This window comes from Pyxicephalus adspersus, chromosome 2, assembly GCF_032062135.1.
Source record: "Pyxicephalus adspersus chromosome 2, UCB_Pads_2.0, whole genome shotgun sequence".
Taxonomy (NCBI): Eukaryota; Metazoa; Chordata; class Amphibia; order Anura; family Pyxicephalidae; genus Pyxicephalus; species Pyxicephalus adspersus.
Window position 1 is genome coordinate 30,247,209 of NC_092859.1, and position 19,314 is coordinate 30,266,522.

The 19,314-nt window shown below is 37.8% G+C and overlaps 1 protein-coding gene across 4 annotated transcripts in view; it reads right to left on the reverse strand.

The window, feature by feature from the left end:
• Positions 1 to 2,159: 2,159 nt before the first annotated feature.
• Positions 2,160 to 19,314, reverse strand: part of AMN1 (antagonist of mitotic exit network 1 homolog) — a 70,078-nt gene continuing 52,923 nt past the window's right edge. For 3 of the 4 annotated variants that reach the window (XM_072400253.1, XM_072400252.1, XM_072400251.1), the window contains 3 exons: positions 15,073 to 15,129; positions 12,797 to 12,908; positions 2,160 to 2,468 (listed from right to left, as the gene is read on the reverse strand). In XM_072400253.1, the coding sequence (XP_072256354.1) occupies positions 2,395 to 2,468; positions 12,797 to 12,908; positions 15,073 to 15,129 (243 nt within the window). In that variant the 3' untranslated portion in view covers positions 2,160 to 2,394. Of the gene's footprint in view, positions 2,469 to 12,796; positions 12,909 to 15,072; positions 15,130 to 19,314 lie in introns of those variants that run through there. The other variant, XR_011919332.1, reaches the window with a different exon arrangement.

Genomic DNA, 19,314 nt, shown 5'->3' on the forward strand with positions numbered 1-19,314 from the left:
TCCAGGTTTCTACACTCCAGTTCATAGGGTGGGCCACAGCCAGGGTCCCATCTCAGGGTCGGCTTGCTTCCAGGATGTCACTGCTAAGTGGGAGTGTTTGCCTTTACATGGCTGTAATGCCTCATCTGTAGCCCCTTTTTCATCTTTTTTTGTAAAGGTGTATTTAGGAAATTAGTTCCTCTTTTCTATTGCCACAGCTCCTTTTTCTCCTCCTACATCACAGGTTGCAGATATGGCTCCCAGCACGGCCTCATGAGACTGGAAATGACAAGTCAAGGCACCAGGTGGGTGCACACTTTCATAGCATATGCATGAGAGAAAAATGAGATTACTATTTTTGGCTGAAGAAAACAAAATGCAATCTAAGCACTATCTCATCTAAGCATGTGTGAGATCAGGCAAAAGCATGACAGGAGAAGAGTCACTGTTAGTTAAACATCATTGTTAGAAACAAAATAGCCAGGTCTGTGTGATCCAATGTAAAACATAATGTGGCTCGCGACAAAATGCTATCACTGTTTTTTCTATTTTAGTTCATAGGTCATTTAAACCCAGATTGGGTGTGTAGGCTGGCGGCAAAAAATCAATCTAACAAGGTATCAAGTTATTTCTTTAATTTAATTGACAATCATTTGTCAGATTAGGCCAAAATCTGTTTTTAGCTGGAGGTAATCTTAGAGAGTTTAAATGAAGCTAGCTCGACTATATGGCAGAGCAGTTGTAAACGTCTTCTAGCTTGGTGTCCACTGGAATGAACATCTGCTAGTGTATTATTAAAAAGGATTTATACAGCGCCAACATATTATGCAGCACTGTACATTAAAGAGGGATTGCAAATGACAGACAGTAACACAGGAGGAGGAGAGGACCCTGCCCCTAAGAGCTTACTATCTAAGAGATGGGGTAAGTTTCACAATAGGAGGAGAGCCTAGAGCAGAAGACACTGAGGGACCTAGCCCCTCATAACTCCCTTGGCAATGTTCAGACTAGTGGTTAAAAAAGTTCCAGTATTTACTATTCCTTAGCACTCACTATTGTCTACTGTACACAGCTCTCATCACAGCTTTCACCAGACTTATTAAACAGGGTTATTATAGCGCAATATAAGCGTAATAACAATAACCTTTGCAGCATAAGCAATGCACAAAGAGGATCCCACAACTATCTCTTTCATAAAAAATAGAACATCTCTTTAAAAACACAGCCACAGAAAATATGGTGTGATCAACAGGACTTTTTCTCTGCTTGCAGCAAAAGTACTTGCCTGAAAAATGTAAGTATTTGTGGTGTATAGAAATATATATATATAATTTTTTTTTAAATCATAAAAGCAAAAGTGCTTGGCCACAGTTTTTAATGCATGGTATATTCCATTTGTATGTTTTATGATCTTGAATGAAAAAAAAGTATAAATAAAAATGCTTTTTGGTTGCATGTTGATGTTATGTAATCTACTAAGCAGCCAGCAGATGGAGACCGCAACCAACTTTAGTGTGTTTTACAGCCTCTCTTAGCCCGCTTGAATACACTGTTGTTCAAATGACAGCCTTATAGCAGGGCTTTGTGCGATCATGTTTTGTAAAATATATATATATATATATTCTCTAAACACCGAAACACAGTCCAGCTAGTTACCATGAAAAGCCTAATTAAACATGACATTTTAAGTTGAAACTCAAGGACAACATGGGACAAATATAGCAATATATATATTTAAAGCAGGTAAGCCCAAAAGACAAGTGTACTTATTGTTTTGCCCCTTTTCTTCACAGTGCTAACCCAGATGAGATTGAAATTGCCCTTAAAGCTAGTTGCTTTCAAAGAAGCTTTTCTGCAGATCGTTTTTTTTATTTAAAATTGATTTATCAAAAAACTGAAGTAAAACTTTTAATTATAACTGTGACATTATGATTGTTCAAATTCTGATGGTCAATCAGACTCCCAGGTTGCAGATAGTTTCTGATGATTATTTGCAATCATATTTGCAATTCTTGACAGTGTGAAGTCTTTGAATTTGACTGAATGCCACCATGTACATGATCAACTTTAGTCAAATTGTAGGACAAATGCCAGATGCCACTTTTTATTATTTACAGGCTTACACAGAAGACCTTAGGAATTTTACAAAATGTCTGGCAATATAGAACTAGGAAACAATGTTAGCCATTTAATAATTTTATTGAAATCCAAAATAAATAAAAATCTACAAAACAAGTGAAAGTGATTGTAGGTAGGACATATAGAGTAAGAAGTGCTTGTGCGTTAAATCACAGTTGCATAAATGATGACCATCCTTTGTATGTAATAGACTACAAATGGTTCCTCTGAATTGAGCATTTGTGTAAAAGCGGGTAACATAGTCTGTCACCGACCACCATGCTGGGGATGATGCAGCTAGTAAACTGTCCATGTGACTTGTTTTATTTTGTTGGGTCCCACAAGCTGTTCCAAGGCCACCCTAGAACGATCTGCAAGACAAAACACAAACAATTGAGTGAGGATGGCTTAAGGAAAGAAGTGGGTGGATTTTCCAAGTGAGACTTGGAAAGGGTAAATGTCAGATGACCCCTGAAACAATCCTTGAAATGATAATGTTACAAACAGCTGGAAATACTTACAAAGAATTTTTATATAACATATAACGTTTTTATATAACATATAAACATTAAACAAATAAAATTAGTAGTAGTGAAATGTATACAAAACTCAGGAACATACAGACATATAAAACATGAAAAGACAGCATACCTACATACATCAAACACCATTTTGCAGGCTGTAACTGGCTTAGGACCACAGGATCAAATCCTGAGATCTGAGTATAGTACACAAAAATCAAGCCTTAAAAACTGTATACCATCCACACATACACACAAACATAAGACACGAACAACATAAAGACAAGGGAGCAGGCAAAGGCAAGGCAGGTCGCCCATATAACTAATTTCATCTACCGTAATCATACTACATTGATACACCTATAGTTTATATAGACAACAATGATTGGTCCCAGCCCATAGGCATATAGTATTTGATCCATGAGGACCATATTTTCTGAAATTTGGGTACAGAGTCAGTTAGTAAAGCTCTCATCTTCTCATTCACTAAGAACCAAGACATTTTATTCTTAACTTCTATTGGGCTAGAGTGAGGACTGCTGACCACCTGGCTTTGGCAAAGCAAAATTTTTTAGCTGCATTCTCCCTGCCTGTGAACTTACAACATATTTGAGACTAAAACTTTTTTCTGTATCAAAACCCTATTCATTTGTCATGATGACCTTTGTCTGTTTTACAGAAAGCAATGGTAAATCCAACGTTACCAGTTGTCACAGGAATGTGATAATAGACATCTTTAAAGTTTAAGATGGTACTTCACTTTGATGAGAATTATTTTCACATACTTTTGTTTTACTGGAACATGAGTTCAGTGGAAATCCATTCCCTACACTACATTTGCCTTTCATTTCTCCTTATGTCTTGTTATGGAAAACTCTTAGTTTATACAGCACAGTAACCCAATTTGGAATACAGCTATTCCGCACTTATTGCCTTACCTGCTTAACGACAGCTCGCACTTAAGACCTGTTTTCCGACGGTTACACTGTATAAGAACTGTACAGTGTACCGCAACCTAGCATCCACCCTTCAGTCTTCTGGGCTTGAACCTCTGTCCCTAGTAGTGATCCTCCTAGATCTGAGTCTGAAAGCTGTCAGTGAACCTGTCACTGGTGTAGGCTGCATGTGCACGGCTCTGCAGAACGTCTGGAACAGAACCTGGTCGGTAAGTGAGGAGTATCGGTATACATATGCATGACTCCTCCAGGGTAATGACTCCTCCCCTGTCTTGCCCTCTCTTTGGAAGGCTCTGTTGTATTTTTATATACAGTAATTACATTTTTTTTCACTTCTAGGCAATTGTTTGAAAAGCTTCAAAGAAAAATGTATAAAAATAAATGTTACCGTAAGTGTCATGTGAGCAGCTTGAGCGTGTGTGTCGTCAGTCCATAAAATGAGAAGTCTGTCCAGATGTAGTGAGAAAAATAATTTAAGTTTTTCAGCAGTATTGTGAACCCTGGGTCAGTCCTATAGGGATAGAGGGTTTTGTTCTGGTTTTCCATTATGTTACCTGATAATACCCCTAAAATACGTCCATTGATTAATGTTCTAGTATTTTAAAATAATAAATAATTTCTCATAAGATATGGCTTTAAATTCTCAATAAATCAAAACAAGGAATCTATTACATATAGATCTCTTTAGGAAATAACAATCATATCAAACTGTATTTCTTAAACCTGCATTTGTTCAGCTTCTTAAATTCAGATTAGAGTTGCTTGGAGCTAAAGTTAGCATGATTACAGTCAAACCAGGAAGGCGATTGAAATCCAAGTCAGAATTCTGAGTTGACAGTGGGCAAGCAAATGTGCCCCTCTATCCAGGAAAGGTCTTCTGGAATCTGACCATAGTCCAAAACCAGAGACCAATCTGCCCTCAGTCGCGATCTCAGGATGAGGCCATCTTCCCTAGTACTGTTGGATCAGAACTTGTATGGGAAAAATTTGGAGTTCCAGTCCAAACTCGAAAAAGGAGAAATCCACATCGGAATCAAATCCAACCAGATTTCTCCAAACACCTCTACTCCAGATAATTACCTTTACAAAGCCTATTCATTTATCAACGATTAATTTTTTTTTTTGCGGAGCAATGAAAATCTTTTCATGGGCCCAAATTTATTTTATTGTTATGTTATTCTAAATGAATACATTTATACACTTTTTACATTTCTTATTCTTCAGGCCCAAGTAAAACTTTTGATTATAGACAGGGTGCCTGAAAAGTAACAACTACTGTTATAATGTACTCTAAAGTGTACCTAGACAACCCTTTTATGTACGGTAAAAATTCTGTTTGTGTTTTTTTTAAGTGCAACACTCTTTTTTTAAATTAATTCTCGTTTGCCTAGGTGATTGGGAATGAATGGGAGTGCAGAGCCTCCCCGGATACCTAAGTCACGCATCCCAGGAGGCTCTTGGCTGCTTCTTCTGCGCGTACCCGAGCATCTCGGGCATGCGCAGAAGAAGCCTCCTTCGCCATAAGGGAAAAAAATAGTCGATTTCACGCATGCCTAATGAGATCGGCAAGTTTTGTTCCCATCTTTGGCACACGATCTTGCACCTGCGTCAGGTGGCGTAGGAAGAACAACCAGGAAGAAGAGCGAGAAGATGGCGGCGCCTAGCACACCAGCCCAGGGACAGATGCCGGGATGACACAGGACCCGATGAAAGAAACCTCCGGATGGATCAACTGCTCTGCAGAATTGAAGGTAAGTGTATTTTTTTTGGTTTTGGGTTTATTTGGGGTCATTTTTGGGTTTACTTCCTCTTTAATATTACCAATAAAATAAAAAAAACTATATTATTATTATTAAACAGGATTTATATAGCGCCAACATATTACGCAGCGCTGTACATTAAATAGGGATTTCTATATGATTTCTAATCATAAAACTGCAAGATTATCTGCTTTTATGCCATGTTAAGGCTATTTATATAAAACAGGTTAATCTGCTTCAATGAATTTTACCGGAAAATGTGATTAAAACCAAAAATTGTTTTCTGCGTCCCTGAAATATTTTGTTGGATATGGGGATAGTTAACATAGTTCTCCCCAGCCCGTTTTTGGAGGGCGGGCCGCCCACCTGCAGTGATTATTCCGCCTGCCACATTTTCACCAGCTCTGAACTGACAATAGAGAGGCGGCTCTGCTCGCTCCTTCTCCGCTGATAAGAGCTGATAGCAGATTAGAGCCAGGTGGAGTAAGGAGAGACAGCACAGCTATGAGGAGATCAGGACACAGGCTGTCCCTCCCCCTCTCATAGCTGTGCTGAGTGTTTTGGAAAAAAAAGAACACACATCGTGCAATGTTTCTGCCCAGTGGGCGTGTGTACTGACATCATCAGAGCAAAAATACAACATTAGGGTTGCAGTATTAAAAGCATGTGAGCCTTGAACTCCTACATTAAAAAAGCAAATTGGGGACCCCCAGGGCCACTTACATAGAAAGGAGCATTGGGGAAGGGTGAAGGGTTAAAATAGCTAATCTAATTTGAGCCATATATGTTCCTGTAAGGAAGTTGTATTTCTTCTCCTGTCTACTCAGTTTAATTGTACCCAGATGGCGGAAATTGTAAATTCTTTGAAATACAATGTATGCCTTATATGCCTTACAATGTATCAAATAACACTATATATGGCCAAAACTTAAACAGCTGTATGTGAATAATGACAACCCCTCTGTATAAAATGACCGCCTCGTCAAATAAAGATTAGAGTATATTCCTAAAACCATACTGTGTGCGTGTGTTATTGGGATATCTCTCAAGACGTCTGTCTCTCTGGTGAAAGAGAAGTCAGGGTGCATTCGAGGAACTAGAAGTAAAAGCAGATCCTTTCAGCTGGGGGCTCGGGTCCGGGATTAGAGCACACAGAATTCGGTGAGTACGGAAAGTCCCTGCCTTGAGGCTTAGGGGAATTCCGATCCTTTCCGAAACTCTCTGTTGCTTCTATTTTGAATCCACTTAGAATAGACTGAAAGGGAAAGTAGCTATCTTTAGGGAAGATTTAGGGCTTTAGACTGTGGGCTTTAGGGAAGTCCCAGAATTAAATAGACTAATGGCCAAGTCCATAGAGGAATTCTTTAGGGAAGAATTCAAAAGAGAAATTCTTTAGGGAAGAATTTAAAAGAGGTATTCTTTAGGGAAAGAATTTAACTATTGTCTGCACCCTGATTTTTCTTGTCAGCCAATTTCTATCGCTCTTTTATGTTGTGATGTTATGTTCTCTTTTATTTTGTGATGTTATGAAGTATTTTCATTTTGTGCTGAAGGTAAGCAGTAAATGATACTATGATGTTATGAAATATTAAGTAATTTCAATTTGTGCTGAAGGTGAGCAGCAAATGATATTGTGAAAATTGTACTAACTTTATTGTGTGTGTCCTGGAGAACCGTAAGAACCCCACCACTCTGGCGAGGGGAAACCCGCTAACCCAGAAACTGGTGAACGCAAGTGACGGTTTTAAGGGATAATACTAACAGGCAGTTGAGAAGGAAGTTGAGCATAGACATAAGTCCTCTGTACCCAGTTGACAATATGTAGTTCTACTCGGGAGGCCTGCCAGGCAGACTGTGTTAGCTTATTACTGTGGTTATGTGAATGTGGACACAAGGTGTCAAAATTGCAATGGTGTACTGAAAGTGTTGATTATTTGGGTTTTGTTCTCAGTAAAGGTGAGAGGAAAATCAGCCATGTTAGAATTACTGCTGTACTGGGTCTGCCCCGCCCACAAACCAAGAAAGACATGTTAACCTTTCTTGGCATGATTGGTTACTGCCGCCAATGGATGGCTGATCGTTCCTACTAAGACAATGTTCTGAGACAAGCCACCAAGACTGATATGCCTGATTGTATTAAATGGTCTGATGAAATGTTACAAGTTTTTGGTCATTTGAAATGTGCAATGGTTTCAAGTCCTGGCCTAGGCCTACCTGACTATGGTGTGATGTTTCACTTATTTGCCAGGGACAATTGTAAAACCATGGCAGGAGTCCTGGCACAAGAACATGGAGGCAAATTTCGCCCTGTTGCTTTTTTCTCAAAAGTGATTCCGGTACAGGTTCAGGGCATGCCTGCGTGTCTCAGGAGTCTGGCAGCCTGTGCCGTGGTTGCTGAGATGGCAACGCCTATCACCCTAGGTCACCCTACCACTCTGCATACCTCACATAATGTTTTAGCTCTATTAAAAAACATACACACACAGCATATGTCAGCACAAAGACTGAGTGGATATGAAGTTTTGTTGTTATCTAATCCTCAGCCTAATATTAAATACTCAGCACCCACATTCAGTCCAATGGCTATACTAAATGCCCTACTTGGAAATAAGGGAGAGCAGGATGATTTGCCTCCTCCCCATGAATGTTCTGAACTCATACATGAACACACCTCACCTAGACCTGACTTACAGTCCACACCCATCGAAGGAGCTCCTGATTTTTTTGTGGATGGATCCTGTTCCCGCCCTAATGACAACTCTTATCATGTGGGATACGCTGTGGTTCAACTCCCTGATGTTATTCTAGAATCGAATCAAGGTAGAATGGCAGTCGGTAGGTGCAGTACAAGACCCTGATACGGGTCTTATCTGCAAAGAGGGGAAACCATGTATTCCAGTTGCAAGCACCCCAATTTTATTTGCACAATATTATGGCCTTTGCCATAGGGGAGCACAGGCAACCACTGACCTCATTAGGAGAGATTTTTTTTATACCAAGCCTTAGATCAAAGGTACAATCCTATGTTTCACAATGTATTATATGTCTCAGAAACAACCCAAATAACTCAAAGAAGGCCCAACACCAGCATCTGAATTACCCAACTTCGCCATTCGCTCACTTACAAAGTGACTTTACCCAAATTCCAAAGACAGGAAGAAAGCAGAAGTATGCCCTTGTGATTGTGGATATGTTCTCTAGGTGGCCGGAGGTTTTTCCTACTACAAATGAAGCCACACAAATTGTGGTAAAGATTTTGTTACAAGAAATGATCCCCAGATGGGGATGCCCTGTTTAAAATAACTCAGATAATGGCCCAGCTTTTGCGTCCAGGGTATGTAGGGAGCTTTCCAAAGCCCTTAGGATTGACTGGAAGATCCACCTCCCTTACCACCCTCAGAGTTCTGGGGTAGTAGAAAGGATGAATAGAACAATTAAAGGAAAGATAAGGAAAAATACTGGAGGCACGTTCACTAATTGGAAAAAGCCCTAGCAGAAAACAAGAATACTGGCTACTCACCATTTGAGGTCCTAATAGGAAGACCTTTCCCCACCCCTTGGGGTCCAAAGGCCCCTCCAGATGGCGGAAATTGTAAATTCTTTGAAATACAATGTATGCCTTTTATGCCTTACAATGTATCAAATAACACTATATATGGCCAAAACTTAAACAGGTGTATGTGAATAATGACAACCCCTCTGTATAAAAAGACCGCCTTGTCAAATAAAGATTAGAGTATATTCCTAAAACCATACTGTGTGCGTGTGTGTTATTGGGATATCTCTCCAGACATCTGTCTCTCTGGTGCAGGAGAAGTCAGGGTGCATTCGAGGAACTAGAAGTAGAAGCAGATCCTTTCAAAGGGCCCCTAAATTTTTACATATCTCTCACTAATCTATACCTGTCATATTATGTGACTCTGTCTGCTTCTCTTCTTTGAACCACAACTTGCCTAGAATGGTGGGGTGTACAAAGCCGGAAATGTAGGTGCGGGGGGGCACCTTTTGATAACCCCCCCCACACTATAACGTCATTACTATGGCAAACACACTGCCCTGTTACACATTACTGCCCACTTCTTACACTTGAACACCAATTTCTCTGGAGTGAGGAGGTGAAGGAAACTGAAAATGTGCGGGGAACAACTCTGTTCTAGAGAAATTGGGGTTTAAGGTAGGGAAGCAGGCAGTTTGATGGGCAGAGGTTTTTATGGTCTAATGATGCCATGCTAATGAAATTTTAGGGGTTTACGCATCTGTCCCCCACTTGCACCTACATTTTCAGTTTCCTGCACCTCCCTTATTCCAGATAAATTGGGATTCAAAGAACAGAAGCAGAAAGGGCAGCATAGTATTACAATTATGTTTTGGTGAAAGGTAGGTAAAATATTTAGGGGGCACCACCCCAATGATTCTTGCTATGTAAGTGGCCCCAGGGGTCCTTAATTTGCATTTTCAATTCTGGGCTCCTAGGTAAACTTTCCTATAAAACAGCAACCCAAATGTTTCATTTCCACAAGTTTTTAAATCCTTGATCCCCATATTTTGAAATTCTTGAAATTAAAAAAAGAAATGTTGGTTATTAGTAGCTATGGGAGTCCCCTGTGTACCCTAAAAATTTTAGGCAATTACAACCGACAATTTAGGAGATCCAAAAGATTGAACACAATGAGTTGTTAGGCTGCAGAATCTGACAAGCAGACTTTACACACACAGCTATCACACTGCGGGTGCTTACATTTCACAGGAAGGGAGAGAAGGGCACTGGCTGTCCTGCCCACATCTGCAATCACATGCATGATACTCTTTGTGTTACCTAGGTATAGCACTAGGAGGCCACATCTAAAGTCAGGTCAGGAACCACTGCTGCTTGAAAAACTGCTAGACCTGAAAAGCCAAGATCTTATAGCCTGTTACCAATCCCAGGTGCCCAGCATTTATCACCGGTTACCAATCCCAGGTGCCTAGCAGTTTTAACCAGTTACCAATCCCAGGTGTGTAGCAGTTATCACGGTTACCAATCCCAGGTGTGTAGCAGTTATCACGGTTACCAATCCCAGGTGCCCAGCAGTTGCCAAGTAGCCCCACGGAGGGGCATTTTTTTGCTGCCAACGTGAACCAAGCCTAATTTGTTAAGCCACATTGATCACAATATTACACTACTACTAAGGAATTACTGTATTTTTTGCCGTATAAGACGCACTTTTTCTTCCCCAAAACTTGGGGGGAAAAGTTAGTGCGTCCTATACGACAAATGTGTTAAAAAAAATAATTAAAATATTATACTCACCCGATACCCGATCCTGCGTGTGTCTCTGGCTGCAGCGTGTCTCTCTTCTCTCCTCTGCCAGCATCGTGTTTTCTCCTGTCTGTAAAGCAAAGCGAAAGAAGCCGGCACAGCGCCACCTGCTGTTCCCTGTCCTAACTGCCGTACAATAGAAAAAAAGCACAGAGTGATCAGAAGGGGAATTTGAATGACAGAGTGAACAGAAGGGGAGTTTGAATGACACAGAGTGATCAGAAAGGGAATTTGAATGGCACATGAGTGATCAGAAGGGGAATACTGGTATGAATGGCACATGAGTGATCAGAAGGGAAATAATCTTTCAGAATCTTTTTTTCTAGATTTTCCTCCTTTAAAATTGGGTGCGTCTTATATTCCGGAGCGTCTTATACGGCAAAAAATACGGTACACTATTAAAACATGGAACACTGGGGAGCATGGAGCACTAGGGAAATAAACAGCACTGGACTGTTAGGACATAATACAAAAAAATAGAAACATTGTACATTCTAACAAGGCAGGCATTAGAAAGTTGGAACAAAGTATAGGGGGTAGGTAGAACACTGACAAAATAGTAGGGGTTACTGGATACCTATGGCATAAATAGCTAGGAGCTCCAAATTTGCCGTATCTAGCCCTGCCCACTTTTTTTTTACCAACCAGCTAGTTTCTCACCGCCCGGCTAAAAAAATTTCTGGGGAGAACACTGGTTTAGTCTTCCCATTTTGCAGTGATACATTTTGGATCTTAGGGACAGTCAATTGTTAAGTTCCAAAATAACTGGAAATAGTATCTCCTATTATTCTTTGTAATGTCTCGGTAATTATTGATGTACTATTTGTGCAAATGTTTAAATTATTTATTATGTAAGATGTATGTGTTCAGGATGAACTACAAGACACTTGACCAGTACTTTGTTTAAATAAGCCCAAAAGAACATTTCCTTCATTCCATCTTTTAAATTTCACAACACAAAAAAGATACAATGCAAAAAAAAGGAATAGAGAATAAAAGAGCTACTAGCTTTATCAAACTACAAGCCCCAGTATGCTTACTGGAACTTTTAGCACATGTACAGGGTCAAAAAGTCAGTATACTGTCACAGAAATAGGAACTAATTTCAATCACTGATCCTGCCAGCTATTCACTGTCCAAAAGTCATAATGCTAACCCACTGTACTGAATCTATGGAGGAGCAGTGTTTTCACTGTAGGACAGGACTAAGAGGAACAACCCCACCCCCTATCTCCCTAAAACAAGGGAGGGGATCCTTATTATTCAAAGATACCTAGATTCAATGCTAACTGTAAAAAGTTCAGTACAGGTATAGAGAGTAGAAAGTTATCTTCTGACAAGATTTCTGGTATATTTATCAGACCAAAATGGACTAAATAAAACATTGTTAGGATTTACAAACCCCTAAATGGGAAAATAGAAGTCTGTAATACAATACAATTTTATATAATAAAGAGTCATAAAACTAACTATATACTAAGCTTTTGCATACCGGTATAACAGGAGACTTTCTTCCACATATTGTATTTCCCTATTGTTTCAACGAATGTCCTGACCTATCTGAACATAAATCAAACTTGTGACCAACTGGTTCCATATCTGTTTTGGGTAAGATTTATGACAGCAAGGCCAAATGTCTAGGTATTTCTGGAATTTTGGCAAAACCCACAATGGGTATTAATTTATGTAATTATGTTCCTGGAAAACAGGTTAACTGTTTCTATACTGCATTAAAAAAAAATAATTTTATTAGTTGATTTGTAAGCTAAAAACATTCATCTTGGGTTGTTATTTTTGTTTATGCTAATCCTCCTTCTTTTATAAACTCATGCACAATATAACATTTTCAGAATAGCCTTATTTGTCAGTTTAAAGCATCATCTATAGCAAGCATTCTCCTATAAAACCCAGACAAATAAAGGTCTTAAAGCGGAACTAAAGTTCCACTTTTAAAAAATCTTTACCGACTTCCCCTGCATGTGCCTGCATGGGACATTATTATGGCCCAGAAAATCAAGGGGGGGCGTCTCTAGAAAGGAAAAATAGGAAGGTGGTAACATCCTGTGAGGGGATGGGGACAGATGAGTATCAAGAGTTTAGTTCTGCTTTATTTTCCAAAGCCTGCGTGAGATTCAAAGCAGGCTTTTTGTGTCAAAAACTGACCTGTAATTTGTGGACAGCCATGGAAAAGCAGAATGTAAATGTTTGGACAACACGTCAAGATGGCTTCTACCGAGTCATCAGTAAGATGAACACAGCGATCCATATGAACTTCCTGAGGAGAATAAGGAAAACAGTTGAAATTATTTTTGTGAAAAAAGTATAGTCCTTTTACTAGAAAGCATTGTGCCTATCTATAAGCATTGTACAGTTAGTTAAATTTATAATTTACCAGTAACAGGAACAATTAACAAACAGTCCGATAAAACACAATCTAACTAAAACAACACTCTTTAAGGAATTCCCGATGCATATCAATATGTACATGTGTCCTTTCTATTCAATTTATTATGCCTTTAATCATTCTCCTTGGAAGGAATGGAGTAAGGAAATTGAAAAACAAAAAGACTATTGATTATATTAATGGAACAATTAAGGGAAGCAGACATAATTTTTAAACATCATCATGAAGAACTTGGAACATGCATGGTCAACAATGTTTCTTAGTGAGGAACATTTAGAAAATCTATCAGTGTGTGGTCGATATCATCTGTGACACATACAATGCAAAATATTCTTATAAATCAATTTATAATTATTTATTATTATTTGTAGGGTTATTCAAATATTTATTCTTGTAAAACAGACATTACACCTAATTTATTAAAGCGCTCTAAGGCTGGAGAGGATACACTTTTATCAGGGAAGCTTGGTGATCCAGCAAACCTAAAAAAGCTCTGGTTCGGAATTCAATACATTTGCCGTAGAGAGCTTTAATAAATCAGGCCCATTAAGAGAACTATTTAAAAGAAGGGGGGACATGTTATTAATTCTAATTTTACAGTTATAATTTTACAGTATAGAAAATCATATGAATATCACATTAATAATTTTTTTAACATTATGAATAATAACTCAACCATTACATTCCCTGTGGCTTTGAGGTGAATTGTCAGAAACACACCAATGCATGTGAATTTAAGATTAAAATTATATTATGGACAAAATCAACAGTCAATACCAAAAGATATACACCAAAACAGGGACCAATACAAAAATTATTAGAAAATAATGATCTGATGGCTTGACTTTCCTACTGGTGTCTCCTACATAGTGATACTAAGTCCGGTATTTTTTTTAAACAATGTATATGTACAATTTTTTAAACATTGGGGCTTTGGCACCAAATTTTCTTAAATATATATGGGTTCTGTGTCAATATTTGTAGTAGATCTTTATTTTGCATTTTTGTTTCTAGAGACTGATACATTTTAATTTGTGTTAGACCAGCTATTGTCAACCAGTGTTCTATAAAACTGTACGGTTCCTCCAGAGGTTGCTGCAGGTTCCTTGAGTTGACTGCCATCCTATTTGATAGTGCCTGCAGAGCTTGAGAAACAATGCCAGTTAATAGAGCAAACTGCTTGAACTTATGGATCTTTTTAACTTTGTGAGGCATTAACCACTCTTGTCAATGCTCTACCTAGCACCAATAAATTGGTTTAGCACTGGTTCCCTGAGACCTGTAAAATGATTTCAAGGGTTCCTCTGTGGTAAAAAAAAAACTAAGAAAGTATATGTTAACTAACATAGTGGTTTTTAAACTGGCTGGCACGATACCCCATATTTCTAGAGTGCTGCCCATTCAAAGCCAGTAAATGATTTGCAAATCCAGTGGTTAACTCATATGCAAATCATAAAAGTTATGTGTTAAGGTAGGAAATTTGGTCCAGGTATAGGTGATTGCAAACAAGAAATACAATATTGATTATATTAAACTACACAACAAATACACTGTTGATTAAAAATATGCTCCTTTGAAAATGATCATTTAAAAAAACTGCATTCTAACTATCCAACAAAAAAAAAGCAGATATTAATTTGCTTCATCGGAAATATTTAATAAAATTATTCCATAGCTGATCAACTTGCAATAAAATAGAAGGAAAAATCAGTACACGGCAATTCCTCCATAAATGATCAAACTGCAACAAAATGGAAGGAAAGCTCAGTATACGGACTTAATGATTCTTATTCAGTTTGATTACTTTAATTGACAGAATGATCATTTGAATAATATAATATTACATTTGTGTGACCATATTTGGCTTTGTGAATTAAGCCTATTGTCTTTAACAGCTGTTCTTGCCAGTAAAAACATTCTGTCCCCAACAGCTCTTATAAGTGGGTGGCCATTATAACACCCTAGATTGTCAGATGACGTAAAATGAAAGAGAAGCAAAGTTTTAGTAACGGTGTATACAACGGTGTAGCTTTACCTTTAAATTTTGTGAACATTTTCCACCCACCAGAGCCAAAACTCCATCATCTGTCACCTGCAAATAGCAAGAAACACATTATTTTGATATGTTTTTAAAACAACTTAAAAAATTTACTATGGGGACTTTTGTATTTAACGGGATCTGATTAATTATTTGAAAATTGGCTTGTTATTTAAGGTTTACTGTCAAAAAGTTTATGTTTATATATATTATCAAAAAAATGAATGAAATGAAAAAAATTACTTACAGATGTTACAGAAGGATTCTAGCTGTTATGATTTGTTGAAGTTACCGATTCTGAATTGTAATGGTTAAAGACACATTAAGGCTTGTTTAAAGATAATATTCAATGTTTTGATATTCTTAATGAAGACTAGGTTACTTTTTTGTTTTGTTTTGTTTTTGTCTTTAAATACTGATGATGCTGATGGGTGTTTTGTGGATGAATGTCTGCTAAACCCAATACTGTTGCATTTCCTAGGTTCTAGGTAGATTATAGATTATTTAATATATTTAAATGACATTCACACTTGTTGTTAAAGTTTGTTTGTTATTGTTTGTAATTCCCTTCCCTCTTCCCCTTTTTTCTTCTTTTGTAACACTTTAGATATAATTTTTGCACTTTTTGTATGCATAATTGCTGTTGTCCTTGGTGGCAATCTGCCTTAAGATTGTTAAGTATAATTTAAAACTGGCTACACAAGATATGGAAGGCTTCTTCCTCATTTATCACTTTTATATAACTTAGACACTGATTTTATAGTTTATATATGTTGAATCACTTTGCACTATAATTACACTAAATATACACAAAATTTGTGGATTTTTGTTAATTGTGTTTTTGTGAATAGTGTTGTTTGTATAATTGTTTTGTATAATAAAAATCTTTATAATCAAAAAGACACATTAAGGCTGATTTCTTAAAGAATTTGAGGCTGTTTATTTAGAAAAGCTTCTTACCTTGTAAGGGATAATTCACTTTAGTGAAATAGGTATTTTTTGTAATTAAGTATCTCTTGCAAAGTAGGTTATCACTACATTTATATAGTTTATATCTTTTACATGTTTACACCTTAGTCTATTTTTTACATTTTAGTTACATATACACACTTCTTAACACTCTACCATAGGTAACACTGAATTTACCAGAATTGTTTAACGTTCAGGACTTCAGGCCCCAAATTGTGACCCAGGTTTATAGGCCTTCTGTTGTGTGACATGCTCACAAATACTTTTTGTATCCAAGTTCACAATATTCATACTTGACAATATTTTCTGACATTAAACAAAACTGGTAGTGGTGCTACAGTGCAGTGACTAGTGGATTTTATGGCATAGACACTCTATTTGAAGCCCACAATGGAGTTACTTTGTGTTTAAACTGGCAATAATCATGATATGGGCAACAGGGGGTATGGGCTGAGCTTTAGCAAGTACTTTAAAAAAAGGTTGTGTTATGTGTCACTTTACTGGAAGAAGGCAGACATACGATATAGATGCTTTGCCACTTTCGTTCATAAAAGAGTTTAAAAGAAACAGTAGGGAGTGGCAATACATTTTAGGAAGCTGGTACTGGGGAGAGTATTTGGTGGGTGTGTTCTATCCCCTCATAAGGAAAAAAAGTACCTGCTCACTTCTAGATTTTTTAATTAGAATTAGTACCTTGAATAAATGCCTTATATGACTCCACATATACAATGTTTTCTAACAGGATCAGTATTTTACTTTTTTTTTAACCTATGTTATTAATATTAATACACAGTATTTATATAACTCCAACATAATATGCAGTGCTGTACAAACTCCATAGTCATGCAGTGCAGCCCAGCAGTGCAGAGGACGGGGGCACTGCAAGTTAAAATTTTACATCTTACTGTAGTTCAGCCTTTAATGATAGCTATTTATAGATAATGGAACTATATATAGATAATGGAAATCTTAGTTTTGCAGTCAACTACTTGGTTTGCTTAGGCACCACAATTGTGTTTTATACCCATTGTTTAATGTTTTTTCACAAACAAAATAATAATATTAAAAAGAACTATTGAAAACAGACTGAAAGTGACTCGGTAAGGGCAATAGAGAATGTGTGTGTCTGTACCCCCTTTTAATAGACAGTCAGGAGCTGCTTGGCAAAGTTAGTTTAGGTTAATCCACCCTGCACCCCCACACATTCCTAAGCATCAAGTGACCTCAAAACACACTGGGTAGCTAGCTGGGGTGATAGCAAGCCTTGGATTGTGTAGATGTGTTTCAGCCTGAGACACTGCAAATTGTGCAGTCACATCAATCAAGGTGTCACATTGAAAAAAGGACCTTTAATCATGCTCTTTGCAGAGATTGTTGTCTTTACAAATCTTATAACATTTTTCTAAACCTGTGTGTCAGTACTGTTTGTACAGAGTGGGCAGACCTATGAATTGTTGTCCTGGAAATATAAGTGTTAGTGCAACCAAAGTATCATGGACAATACTAAATTTTCATGATTTATTATGTGTCTTTATATATAAATTGATGTTAAGGGTTCATGGTATTTTTAATTATTCTAGCTGTAGCTTCCATTTTATGCTGAATTTAAAATACATACCCTCCAAAAAAGAATAAGTATCAACTTCTTAAAAAGGAACTAAAACAGTATTGTTGTGGTCTATATGCAGATTATCTTTCACAATTATTGATGTACCATGCCTCATTCCGCACTGCGGCCATCCTGGTACAGGTAGCACTTTGCTTTTTTCATGCAAGGGCCTTCAACAAGAAAATACAATGAGCCAACAGTAGTGACATCAGCTAATCCCTCTCTGAATTTCCTGAGACTGGCAGTCAGAGGCAGCAGTGCATTAGACTGTGTACACACCTGAAATTTTGTTTCAGGTTGATTTTCAGTGACAAAGAGTGACAGATGAATGAACGAGCGCTGTACACACAGCGCCCATTCTGTTCTATGGAAAGGGTAGGGGGAGAACAAGTGACCGGCACCCCGCTGTGTTCTCCGCCCCTGATTTGTATAGCTGACATTCCCAATCGGTCATTTATTAATCCGTCCTGATGGATCCATGAATGACATCAGGTGATCACTGTACATATGTCAGATTCTCGCCTAGGATGAGCTCAACTGTCCGTATCGGGCAAGAATCCTCTGACGTGTGTATTTGGAGATCACATGCAGATATACAGCTATACTTTCTTACATCACAGGATATTTATCTCCTTTTCCATTCTAGATAACTCATGAGAGATAGAAAAAATATCAGCCCCTTGTATAGACTGTGGTGAATGTGCATTCTCAGGGTGCTCAGGAACCTCAAGGATATCATAGCTGGAATCTTTTAGAGATAGCAATAATACAATATGTGGTTATCTATGAAAAGCTGCTGCAAAGTTTTTGACCCTCAACTAGAACACCAGGCAAAAAATAACATATATGATGTAGTCCCTCACTAACATTTACACAGTAGTGATTTTTTCAGGATCTTCACTGTATCATTGTTTAACTACATGTAGATCGTGCAAGCAGATTTGTTATATTTCCACCTCCTGCATCTGGGTGACAACGCTCTTCATGCTTAAGTGAAATCACGCCACAGTGCTGTTCCTTTGTAGACAGGTTTTAATATGGAAACACGTTGGAGAACAACCCCAGCTAACATTTTAAAACATAACGATAAAAGCTGAATGTTGTTAGTATCCCTAGTAGTTTTTCCTACCCTTTCAACTGAACTGTTAAGGCAGTGGTGTCAAACTCCAAAAACACAGTGGGCCAAACTTAAAAACTGAGACAAAGTCGCTGGCCAACCTTGAAATTTATTGAAAAAAATGTTTTTCCTTATCATTAGATATAAAACCTTTTCATATGGAAACAAATAGGTTTTGCTTCACATTCAATCTAAAACAAGCCTACAATAGAGAAAGTGGCATAAGATTTTTTTTTTTTAATTTTATTTAAGACAAAATCTTTTGCCTCTTTTTCTATTTGTAGCCTTCTGAGTTAAATTTAAATGGTAACCTTTTTGCACAGGCTAACAAAAATAATACCAGTTTTCTTCTATGAAAATCCAACAATCCAAGTCCATGCTTTGGAGTAGCAAGGAAAAGTACAGCTGTGGAGTGCTGGAAATGCCAGACGCAGCCAGTGCGGAGCTAAATCTTATAAGTGGCCCACCGCTGTAACTCCCTCCCCATTGAAATAGCACTGCTACTAAAGTTCCCGGCATTATGTGCGTTTATAAAATAGTCCAA